At 34.8% G+C, this 13,112-nt stretch overlaps 1 protein-coding gene across 1 annotated transcript; it reads right to left on the bottom strand.

Annotated features, from left to right (window-relative positions):
• Window positions 1-5,611: 5,611 nt before the first annotated feature.
• Window positions 5,612-12,882, bottom strand: LOC105348415 (steroid 17-alpha-hydroxylase/17,20 lyase-like). Its single transcript, NM_001305302.1, is given in 11 exon segments — window positions 5,612-6,047; window positions 6,343-6,474; window positions 6,824-6,928; window positions 8,300-8,428; window positions 8,767-8,978; window positions 9,387-9,542; window positions 9,668-9,761; window positions 10,600-10,698; window positions 11,071-11,148; window positions 11,663-11,833; window positions 12,869-12,882. Coding segments are annotated over 10 exon segments (1,503 nt in total). The 5' UTR covers window positions 11,802-11,833; window positions 12,869-12,882; the 3' UTR covers window positions 5,612-5,688.
• Between the last annotated feature and the right edge of the window lie 230 nt (window positions 12,883-13,112).

The raw sequence follows: 13,112 nt of genomic DNA on the forward strand, positions 1-13,112 counted from the left end.
AATCTACTAGATGCATTGTTTAATCACCTTTGCACTCTTGGGGATGTAATAATCGGGGGGATCTCAATGCCAGTTTATATGACAAAGAATTACCTAATGTAAACCAATACAAAGCCAAAGCTCTCAAAGACTTTACCTATCGCAATAACATATGTATTCCTTCGAATGATTTTCCTATTTTGGGGTCTAGTTACACTTTTTTGCAAACTAAGACAACGTTAGATTTTATCCTGTGCAATAGGTCATTTTTCAACAACGTAAATAAATACCGTATTCTGGAAGAAGGCACATTCAGCTCTACATCTGACCATCTTCCAGTTTTAATGTCTATTGATTTACATGTAAAATACAATTATTCTTGTAAAAAAGGCAGCTCTTTACCAGCCTGGCATAAGGCAGATGTAAACCAACTGCAACATTATGAACTGTATATTAACAATGCGTCAGACGTTTTACTTGAACAAAGGTTGAGTTCTGTTGTAGATCTTGACAATTTCTGCAAAAAATTGTACCATATTTTATACACTGCTGCATCCCTTTTTATTCCTGTAGCAAAATTTAAACCTCACTTAAGACCCGAGTGGACACCTGAAGTCAAACTCCTTCACGACCGAGAGCGCCAAATGCGAAATATCTGGTTAATTGAGGGTCGTCCCAGAGGCATGGTACACGACTCCTACAAGAACTACAAAAAGGCTAAACGCGAGTTCCGGAATGAACTTAATGCTGAACACGACAGATACATGACATCGGTATTCCACGATATTGATCAAGCTTCCGAGTGTGATGTGCGGCTTTTTTTGGAAGCTTGTTAAACGCCAGCGACCCAGGAACACAAGATTCTATCCGGAAATCGAAATTGATGGCAGACTCGTTGATAACCCGGATGAAATTGCAAGCTGTTTTGCTGAGTATTTTGAACAAATTTATAACCCATCAAAAAGCAAAAATTTTGATTCAAAATTTTACAAATTCACAGAAAACTCATATCTGGTTATTCAGGAAAACTCACGACTTCAAACACTATCGAAATTACCGGGGGGTGAAGTTACCGCTATCGAAATATCCAAGGCTATCAAAGAACTTAAACGCAGAAAAGCACCTGGGCTCGACTGTATCCAGAACGAACATCTCATATTTGGAGGACCTCAACTCTTCACCTGCATCTCGCACCTCTTTAATGCAGTTATCAACATTGGCAGAATCCCATCTATCTGGAAAACAGATCTCATTATTCCTATTTACAAAGGTAACAACAAAACAAAGAGCTCACCTGACAGCTATAGACCGATAGCTCTTCTTCCTTGTTTAATGAAACTTTTTGAAAAAATTCTTACGCTTAGGATTCGTGATCATGTTCTCCCTTCCGTTTCCTTTCCAAATCCACAGCAGCAAGGATTCCAGCTAAAATTTGGATGCATAACAGCTTCATTCAACTTACAAGAAACCGTCTTTCATAACCTAGAACAAGGTAGCCCAGTATATGTTGCCTTTCTTGACACACAGAAGGCCTTCGATACTGTGTGGAGACATGGTCTCATGTGTAAATTACACCAACTCGGTGTGAAAGGATCGCTTTGGACCCTTATCGACGATTGTCATACAGACACATTTTGCTCTGTTGCCGTGAATCAGAAAAACTTCAACTGGTTCCCTATCTCCCAAGGAGTGAGGCAAGGGGGAGTCCTTTCAACATTCCTCTACTTAGTCTTTATAAACGATCTCCTACAAGAACTACAAAACCAAAACCCAAATACTGGAATTCACAGCATTAGATCTTCAAATCCAGCACTGGCAGATGATATTTCCTGTATAGCCTTATCACCACGAGGTCTTCAAACCCTTCTCAACACAGCTTACGACTTCTCTACTCGATGGCGATTCAAATTTAACGCAAGCAAATCTAATGTTCTACATTTCTCTCCAACAGACATCAACAACAGTTCTCTTTCCTGGAAACTTGGCGATGACACCATTAAAATTTCAAAATCATATAACAATCTTGGTATTCTTCTAGATGCTAAGCTTGACCCAACAGAAAGAACAGCAAAAGCATGTAGAAAAGGTCAACAAACGTATTTTGCCCTCAAAATGAGCGAACACCTCAATCCCGCAACTCTTTCCAAGCTTTATAAACGGATTGTTCTTCCTAGTGTTCTGTACGGTAGTGAGCTATGGTGTGACCTTAAGCAGAAGGACAACCGCGCTTTGGATGTATTTCAGCACTTCATTTGTAAACACGCCATGAATCTTCCAAAACATACAAGATCAGATATGTGTGAATCAATTTTTGGACTTTTACCAATAGCCTCCGAAATCGACAAACGTAAATTACAGTTCTTTGGCCGTCTCTGTTTAATGGACACAAAATGCCTCACGAAAAAGATCTTTCTTCATCGCCTTTTTTCATACCTCGACTCTCCAAACTGCAAACACTACGGCTTTATTCCCGACGTAATTCACCTTCTGGATAAATATAATCTGTTAGAACATCTGAACTCGTATCTACAAAATGGATTGTTTCTAAATAAACTTGAATGGAAAAAGACTGTTAACTCAGCTGTGTTTTACCACTTTACAACTTCCAGATCAAACCGCATGCTCCGAGACAACGACTTTACTCAATTTAGACATATAACTGGAAACAGCAGACCAGACTGGATATGGAAAATTCCTAGCGAAATTCAGGAAGTTACTCTATGTAAATTTATTGTCAAACTTTGGACTCTCCAAGACCTTCCCCCGCACATCTGCAGTTTATGTCAAAAATTGTTCATAAATATTTTTGAACATGTTTTTACTTCCTGCGATGGAACTTATTTATTTAGAGAAGCTTGGTGGCAAACTGTTATAGAAAATTGCGACATTAACTTATCTGCTGACCTATGTGGACTTAATAATAACGACCTCTATTTGTTTCTTTTAGGCGCAAGGTCACTCCCAGGCCTTTCATTTACAGATTTTTCTTATAGTTTGCACCTTCTTAATTTCCGCCTAATTAGGGATGCAGCAGCATGTTATTATAGAATGTCACGTGCAACATCCTGTCGATACACATAAATGTCACAGGATATCAGTGTTCTATAAATAATACTTTATATTTTGGTATTGATATAGAGTGTGTACACCTGTAAACTTGTTGGTAATTACGTATTATATGGACTGATTCTTTGCATTATAGTAGACCTATATTAGCCGTTTTCTCTACAATTGTCTATATGTTTGTATTCTTGTAAATATGTTATGATAATCTCCTTTGGGAGGAAATAAAGAAAGAAAGAAAGGAACATATCATAATATAAACGTTAGACTCTTTGGAGTCTAAAATGGGGGGGGGGGGGGGGGGGGGGGGTGGGTGTGAAACCCCTGATCAAGTATTTCACAGTTCCACACATTACATATAGTAAATTGAATGTAAATTTGCATATCATATACCGATTTGAATAATAATACTTTATATTTTGGTATTGATATAGAGTGTGTACACCTGTAAACTTGTTGGTAATTACGTATTATATGGACTGATTCTTTGCATTATAGTAGACCTATATTAGCCGTTTTCTCTACAATTGTCTATATGTTTGTATTCTTGTAAATATGTTATGATAATCTCCTTTGGGAGGAAATAAAGAAAGAAAGAAAGGAACATATCATAATATAAACGTTAGACTCTTTGGAGTCTAAAATGGGGGGGGGGGGGGGTGTGTGAAACCCCTGATCAAGTATTTCACAGTTCCACACATTACATATAGTAAATTGAATGTAAATTTGCATATCATATACCGATTTGAATAATAATACTTTATATTTTGGTATTGATATAGAGTGTGTACACCTGTAAACTTGTTGGTAATTACGTATTATATGTACTGATTCTTTGCATTATAGTAGACCTATATTAGCCGTTTTCTCTACAATTGTCTATATGTTTGTATTCTTGTAAATATGTTATGATAATCTCCTTTGGGAGGAAATAAAGAAAGAAAGAAAGGAACATATCATAATATAAACGTTAGACTCTTTGGAGTCTAAAATGGGGGGGGGGTTGTGAAACCCCTGATCAAGTATTTCACAGTTCCACACATTACATATAGTAAATTGAATGTAAATTTGCATATCATATACCGATTTGAATTTACAGTTTTGAGTCAACAATCATTACACATAAGTAGTGACATAGTATGAATGCATAGCATATGTCACCATACAAGAAAATATATTTCTTAAATTAATTGAATGAGTTACACGTAATTTGGCAAACAATTATTACGGATTGATAAAGCACATTCGATATATTTAGCAAGACCAACCAAGGCAGACATGTGATCTGGACCCAACAACTGATGTAATTTAAATGTACTTGGAGACTTATAATAGTACTCACTTAAATATTTTTTTTCTTACTTTATAATAGTTTGGACACAATGCCAAAAAATATACCGAAATTTTCATTTATGATATGCAACAGTCAGTGCCAAGCATTTAATGTACTAGTATTTAATATCAATAATCATATACATATCACTTCTCTGTGCTTTATGTATATCTATATCATTCACTATGGGCAGGTATATGTCAGTTTGAGAGTTATTGCAATGTTTGTTCTTATTATATGTATATATCTAAGCAATGTGTATCAACCCGATTTTCTCAGATTGTCATTTAACTGTATTCCATCTGTACATTGTATCTCAAACGACCATGTAGTGCGCGGCAAGCGCGCTAGGTTCCTTTCGTCATCGAAAGCATAGCAGTTGTCTTGTCTGAATGGACGAGTGGTTAGCGCGGTGGCCGCTCACTGCAATGACAATGGGTTTAAGAGGACGTGAGTTCAAGCCCCTACCGGGACGGAGGTGAATTTCTCTCTCTCTCTCTCTCTCTCTCCATAAATAAATATATCTCTATATATAATTTTCCAATAAAACAAAAAACCGGTACAGATTTTAAATAATATATATATATATATATATATATATATATATATATATATATAGGCATGTTGAAATCCTCAGATAGCAGGAATACATGTACATGTTCATCAGATATAATATTGGTAAGATATTTTAGTGATAGGGTAAAACCATCAATATCGCTTGGTTTTTCTATAGACAGTCTCTAAATCTTTATTTGTAAATTGTAGAGTTGTTGTGTTCGGTATCAATTATTTTACATTTGATTTACAAGTAAAATAATTACCATTTCGTTTAATTCTAACTCCAATGTGTTAAACAGCGAGAAAAATAACAATAGAAAACATTTTTTTTTTTTTTACAATTTATACTTTAAAAAAAAAACAAGCTACATTATATTAAATAAGACAAATAGAGAATTTGAAAAGTATCTTTCAGAAATTCTGATATGCATTGTTACTGAATGCATTTAACACATAATTGTTAAAAAACAATTGCATATTTGGTTTCACAAAATGATACCGTATAAACATTTAGATTTAACAAATAAGATAATACTACTTTTGCATATTTCGTAAATAATCTAAATACTTTTCTATTACAACATGACACAACTATAATTGCCTCGTAGTTTAAACAAGGATTATAATTCCCTACACAGGTGATGTAAGTCATGTGGGTTTTAAAAGTGCAAGTGTAGTACATTGTATCAATATTAAATAGTCAGTTGTGTTAGGGGTGTCTGTAATACAAAACAGATCGCAGGCGCCATTATTCTTTAATCTCTATTTCTCTCTTTCACCACGATTTTGTAATCGGACGGAAGCTCTACGCCAAAGCCCGGAAGTCGGTGCTCTAAATTCGGCTTCACGCCCTCTGGGAGACTTATTTCAAATCGCTGTAGAAGATTGGCACACATCAGTAGGATTTCTGGTTTGGCCAAACTTTCTCCCAAGCAAACTCTACGTCCGGCTGAGAAGGGAAGCCAGCTATCTGGTTTCGCGGGTTTCATTTTACCGTTTTCATCGAGATAGCGAAGTGGGTCAAATTCTTCTGGGTCCTTCCAATATTTAGGGTCATGGTGAAGCGCCCAGTGGTTGATGACTACAGTGGTACCTTTTGGGACATCGTATCCACCTGTATCAAGGCATCGGTGGTAATTGGTTTATTTCATGCAAAAGCTAAGTTATAGTTTAATTTAACAACTTCAAAACGAGCAAACGGTAAAAGAGAAAAGATCTTCTTTATTTCTTTTCTTTAAAAGAATCGCTTTTCTTATTTTATAATTATCATCAAACGTTTTAATGCAAGAAGCATAATTGATTTAGTTTTTTTTTATCTGGAAAGTTATATGCTTTCTGAAGTGAAAGTTTCAAAAAATGACTTTTAGATTAATCAAAAGAACAATAACTGGTCCAATTTTTCAACTCACCAACTTGTGAATCACAAATTGTCATGTGTGGGAGCCCTATGCCTACAACATTCGAAAGTCGCATCGATTCAAACAGACAGGCCTCGGTGTAATCCAATTTGCTTCTGTCCTTCATTGAAGGTTGTTCTGATCCTACAAAAGTTTACAAAGCTTCATAATACTTTTTATGTGTTACAGAATTTTTTTCACGTATATAAGTTCACATGTAATGTCACGATAAAAGAGCAAATTCTGTCAAAATTTTGTCCCACAAAATATATCTAAATAGTGTTGACTTTGATTAGAATTTTTTCTCAAGAAAACGCTGTCCAAAATGTTTCTACTTTATATCACAATTAACAAATTTTAAAATTTTCTCTTTGCTTCCAAAAGATCCAAGAAATTGGCGTCTCTTCATAATTTACCTATTTCTACATGCAACCAGCGAAAATTTTTCATGGTTTTCATTGCAAACACTGCTTGATGTTAAGGAATTATTTACCAACAACTCTGTCAATTTCCTCTTGACATTTTGCTTGGAATTCCGGAAATCGTGTCATGAAATAAACGAACCAGTCCATTGTGAAACGAGTAGTGTCTACCCCCGCTATAGAAGAAAAACGAATACAGTGTCAATAACTCAATATGTCAGATTATTATGCTTCAAAATAAAATAAAGTATGCCATAGGAAAATCTTCTAATGAAAGGGAAATAAATAAAATATATTAAGCTAAGTTTGAATGACATGCCGCTGGTCAAGTAATCACATCCAACCGTATTGATAAGATGTACAATGTACATGAATTATACTTACAAGTACATTTATAATATTATAAGGGAATATTATATAAATAGTGCCTGTTTGGGAGGGTAACAGTTGAAATTGACACCCCGAGAAAACCATTGTCAACCGACGCGAAGCGGAGTTTGACAATGGTTTTCCAGCATGTAACAATTTTTTAAACATGAAAGTATAACAATATACATTGTTATACTTTCATGTTAAAAATTTGATTGGTTAAGACGCAGTTAAAAATATTTTCTATTACCGTCAGCGTTAGTAACGCACTTAGCAACGGGTAACATTAAAAAATGTTACATGCGCGAAAATTATGCGCGTACGGTTCGCTGTAGAATTCACGTTATTCCTATATAAAAGCAGTAAAATTTTCTTAAAAATTAAGACAATCAGTATAACAAAATAAATAGTGCCTGTTTAGGAGGATAACAGTTGAAATTGACACCCCTGGAAAACCATTGTCAACCTCCGCTTCGCGTCGGTTGACAATGGTTTTCTCGGGGTGTCAATTTCAACTGTTACCCTCCCAAACAGGCACTATTTATATAATATAACGGTTTTTTCTAGAATGTTGGATATCAGCATGTTTTGGACTTGAAAATACCCTCCCCCCAAATTTTACACTGGGGGGGGGGGGGGGAATTTTTTTAAATTTTACCGCTCTCCATGAAAATAAAAGTTCCTGCAGTATTCGAACTCGGGGCCTGCGGGTTGGTAGACCGAAGCTATACCCACTGCGCAACACAGATAAGAACCAAATTACAAACTGTTTCACACTGCGTTAAAATCACCATGTTGTGACGTACTGTCAAAAAAGTAGAAGTCACGGGATGTCAAGGATTTTGATCGACAGAAAATAAAGAAATTAATTTAAAACGACTCGTTTTTTAACAATCGGGTTCGTCCTTAATAAACAATCTTCCGCTGAATTTTCTCGAAACCTATTTACTGAGAGAGGACTAGGGAGGGGAGATATTTAAAATATTAAGATATAGATTGTAAAACGTTTTCTTTAGCTATATGAATGTTGTGAAAATTCAATGTTTACGTAATCCGCAGACGCGTTGAATGAAATGGGTCTGCAGGTTTAGTATCTTTGTTATGCTTATATTGTTACTTCATGTCCGCATTTACCACCTAAGAAAGCATTTTACTCATTTATATATTAAACAACAAACCAAAGAAGATATCAGATATTGTCTGAACGAGGTGCGTATCATCCATGACCTCCAGGGCCGCCTCATCGCCCTCATCCTTCGCTTCCTGTTTAGCGATTAACATGCTGTCAATGAAGTCCCTGTTGACTCCTGTTATAAATCATAATTACATCTCAATTAAGATCTTTTCCACAAAAAAAATAATCTGTGTAAAATGCATGTCAATTTTGTCTTTGTTCAATACAAAACAATATACATTTCATTATAGTAGTCATCTTCGCTAGCCGAGGTTTTTGGTCAACTCCGCTCCCAATAAATCGGAGTGGACCGAAAACCCTTGGCTAGCGAAGATGTATTGTAAAGGTAATAGATCTGTGAGATAAGGTTGTTATCCAATCATTTTTGGTATTCACTGTACATAAAGGCTATTAATTTTCGGGGTTTTTTTTCGGGGGTTGGGAGGGGGTTGACTGTATATAGATTATAACCTGGCTGGAAGGTTTCAACATGCTCTCTAAATTTTCTTCTAAGAACTGTGAGCATTTCGTCCACCATGGAGAGAAACATCTGCCATTTTTTCGTTGGATAGATGTCTTTAAAATAGGGGATTATATCCTCAAAAACCCCGGTGCCTAGCTTGTCAATCAAATCATTGTCTATCTTAAGCAGGTTTTTCACTTCCGGGTCATCTGTGGGACGCCTGAAGTTGATAAATAAGCATTTTAATCTTTTAAACCCATAAATCACATTACCGGGTATAATTTTTCCAAACTGGTGATTTTTTTTTACTATTAAACAGTTTGGCAATGAATTAAATGGCCTTCCACCAAAAACTTCTTTCGAAGTAATTAAGAAAAATTCTTCTGATTAAATCATTTTTGTTTTTCCTCTTCGACGGCCGACATTTGAAAAAGTATTTTCTTTTAACAATTTGAACGCAACATTTTTCATTCAAATCTAATCATTTACATAAATCTGGTTCGTTTTGATTTGATTTTCGCGCAAATTAAAAAAAAAATTCCCTCTCTACCGGACCAGACAGTAAACAATGACACAGGATAGGGTAAAAAACATAAAATGGTTAAGCTGTGCATGATTCAATACTTACTTTTCTCCAAAGCATATTGTGTATAGTTGATGAAAAACCATCAGATCGACGTATTCTTTAAACATAAATGGCTCTTTTTCCTCGGCCATCTTGTTCAAAAATTTATTCATGTTCTCTTGAATCATGTTTTCCAGTAAATCTCCTTGTAGATAATGCCTATAAAATCATATATTAAACATTTGTAGTCTTTTTTAATTATACATGAAAATTTGGTTTTGATATTTTTTAAATCAACACAAATATCTAGTATGTCATTGATATAATAATAAATCACAAAAAACCTGAGAGCCTTTCCGGCTATTTTCCTATGGAATTTCCAGGAAGCTGAATAATTGCTGAAGGCTATATCCTTTCCTCCTTCTGTGAACACATCACCTGAAATAATGAACATTGAAAATGCTTTTAATTATTTTATAATTATGATAAAAGAATTGAACAATTTTGCACACTCTGATCACTTGTCAATAAAGCACTTTGGAAAACTTAAGCATATAAGCACTTTTATTTAAAAATCACTTTGACAATTATATTAATTTATTATTTATGCTATTTTTTATTTTAAGAGGGCTCGATGGTCGTGGCCATTTCTATACGGTATTGATCTCCTTTAGAAAAAGAGCTCTATAAAATATCCAAATTTCAAAGTCAAAATTTATTGGGTTTTTTCTATAGCTGATAGTTGTTTATGCATGTACATGTAGGTAAACAAATCATATCTTAGAACTTAAAGACAAGTAGATCTGGCGCCGGGGTCATAAAACTTAGACAAGCTCAGTTTTTATCTCAGTCTCACTTTTCCACTAATAGATATATTCCTTGTGGAAAAGTGAGACTGAGATCAAAACTGAGCTCGTCTAAGTTTTATGGCCCAGGGGCCTGATGGTTAATTTCTTGACCATCAAGTCACCTTAAGTAGTGTTAATCTCAGTATTAGTGTACATGACACTATCAGTTTATACGCATACGCAATGACACGTATATCATAGCCAATATTACCCAGGGATAGAAATCATCCACTCCTCATAAACGATGCCTAATTAATTACGAATATCATTAAATAACATTTCGCAGATGAAAGATCATAAAATTTAAAACAAGCAAGCGGTACAATGTTTAATTTACAAGGGGGGAAACGTTTACAGAAGAAAGAAAATAAAAGTTGATCTGGTTATTTTTTAAAACAATAAAATTTCATGGAAACGTAGTTACCTACCTGATGTAAAGTGCGGCCTCCCGGCAAAATCAGCCTTCCTTTTGACCATGGCTTCCACCACGGTGTTGATGTCATTAAGCACAACCCAGGTTTGGGGGCCTTCAAATAAAGCAAACAACGAGGAGTTATTTAAATTCTTTGTTAATGTACATGCACTTCTAAATATTGTCTCCTCACATCATTTTTATGGGCAGTATACAGTTACATGTATAATAATTCTCCATAAGACGATTTACAAAAGGTCTAATTAAAAATTCTCTTTTTTTAAAGTTCCATTTTCATTTAATCATTTTTTTTTATTTTTATAGATAAGGGGGGGGGGGGTGTCCCACTTCAATTCTATTAACAAGTACAATATTTAAATGTTATAGCCTATACGCCTAATACAAGTTCAAATTATTACAAAACAATCATTAAGTAGAATGAACAGATTTGTGAATACAGAAGAATATGAAATAAAAAGATAGTCACCAAACGAAATTCGGACGACAGGGCCGTAGTCCTTGGACAGCGCTGCGATTTTCTTGTGCATCTCGGGAGATGAATAAACTAGAAAATTAAAGAAAGAGAAGATCTAAATTATGATGCGCCCTTTTTTGGTATTTATTTGAATTGTCATTTACTGATATATATATATATGTAACTTATTCGAATAGGTAATATCACCCACCAGCATATTTTACTATATCAAATTTTGAATTTCTGATTTCTCACACAGATTTTATTGATGCTATTTTTACAAAATGGAATGCGATCACTGAATTTGATATTTTAAAGAGTCTTCAAAATTTTGAAACCTTATAGAGCGAAATACAGTGATATGTCAGCATTAATAAGCATATATTAATTATATTGATATATATATAAATTTATTAATTTTTATTATGATACTGAAAACTTTTCTTGAAACAAAAGGGTTTTTGTAAGTTAATAGTATTAACTCTATCTCCACTTCCAATATCCATGGTATTGTCAATGATGCAGTTACATGTACCTTGAAATTTAAAAACATCGTGACTTTTAATATTTTGAGGGGTTTTTTAAGTTAACATAAAAAACTTACTTTTATAATGACCAACAAGAGGGATACACCATGGCCCGGGTGGCAGACGATACCGCATCCGTTTGATGACGTAATACACCAAAAGACCAACGCATATTCCCGCCAAAACGGTCTGGGTGTTCATGGACAACTTCAACATGATTTCTCTCTTTGGCTTTCTCTACTGTTTTTCTACAAGAAGTCCAGTTCATTTAAATATTTCTCTCCAAACTATGGATCGAATGGTACATTAGGTAGGCCTACATGTAAAACGTTTAATTTACGACTCAGACGAATGCCTATGTAAACATTTAGTGTATTTGGTGTTTATTTACTTGGTAAGTGGAAAAGACTTGTTCGTAATAAAACTTTTGGACAAGTTACTAGTGCATATAAACTTGCAGTTTGCATGACATTCCGATATTCAGTTAATTTTTGTTTTTCTTTTTAAGAAGGACACTTCTTCATCTTTTTTTTTTTTATATCCAATGTACATGCAAACAAAAGACTAAAATCAATTATAATTAAACTCACTGTCATTCATTTTTTTTTCTTTGAATAAATATTTTGGACGATACCCCTTTTTTCGGGGGGGGGGGGGGGGGGGAGTCCCTTTAGTTTACTATACTGTAACCCGTAATTATGCATGAACGAGTACAAAAAATCCCCGCTCTGTTATCCCGGCATTCATGGGATCAGCACAACTAGATGTGTATATATATTTCCATTATCTTTTTTTTTCGAATATATATCTGCAAATATGCAACCCGTGAGAGCCATTGATTGTTAAATAATAAAAAGTTTTCTACAACTAAATGCGTGATGGTTAGTCTCTCAGAGAGAGAGAGAGAGAGAGAGAGAGAGAGAGAGAGAGAGAGAGAGAGAGAGGGAGAGAGAGAGGGGGGCTGTTACTAAATAAATAATATAAATTTTGTCAATAACAAAGTATTTATATAACACACCATACACTGTTGGTGCCTTGAGGAGATTTGAACTCATGTGCGTTTTCTTAATCACATAGATCTAATGGTTATTTAGCTTAATATATGTCAGCTGAAAACCAGACAATGTACATGTACATGTACGTGTATAGATCTACAATATAGAGTACAATGCATTATATTGACAGTTTAAAAAATCAAATCTTATTTAGTATACAATACATTGTACATGTAACTTAAGAAATACGTCAGGTCTCCGATGGGAAAACAAATCAACGCTTCTTACCTCTCATCGAATGCATTACTTCTGTCTGTCGTTCAAAGTATATCACTGGCAATGTAAACAAATAAAGTAGACGACAACGCATGCGCAGATCAAAACTAGTACACTGCCTTTTTCTCGTTGAAAATCCAGTACACCAACCAGGGGCTATTTGGCTATTCTGGTCGATTTGTATACGTCATGAGTCTAGAGGGAAGCTTAGGGCAGGACGGGATAAGTTTTAAGTTGATGTTTTTGTGAAAAGCTG

This window comes from Magallana gigas, chromosome 8 (assembly GCF_963853765.1).
Source record: "Magallana gigas chromosome 8, xbMagGiga1.1, whole genome shotgun sequence".
In the NCBI taxonomy this organism is placed as follows: domain Eukaryota; kingdom Metazoa; phylum Mollusca; class Bivalvia; order Ostreida; family Ostreidae; genus Magallana; species Magallana gigas.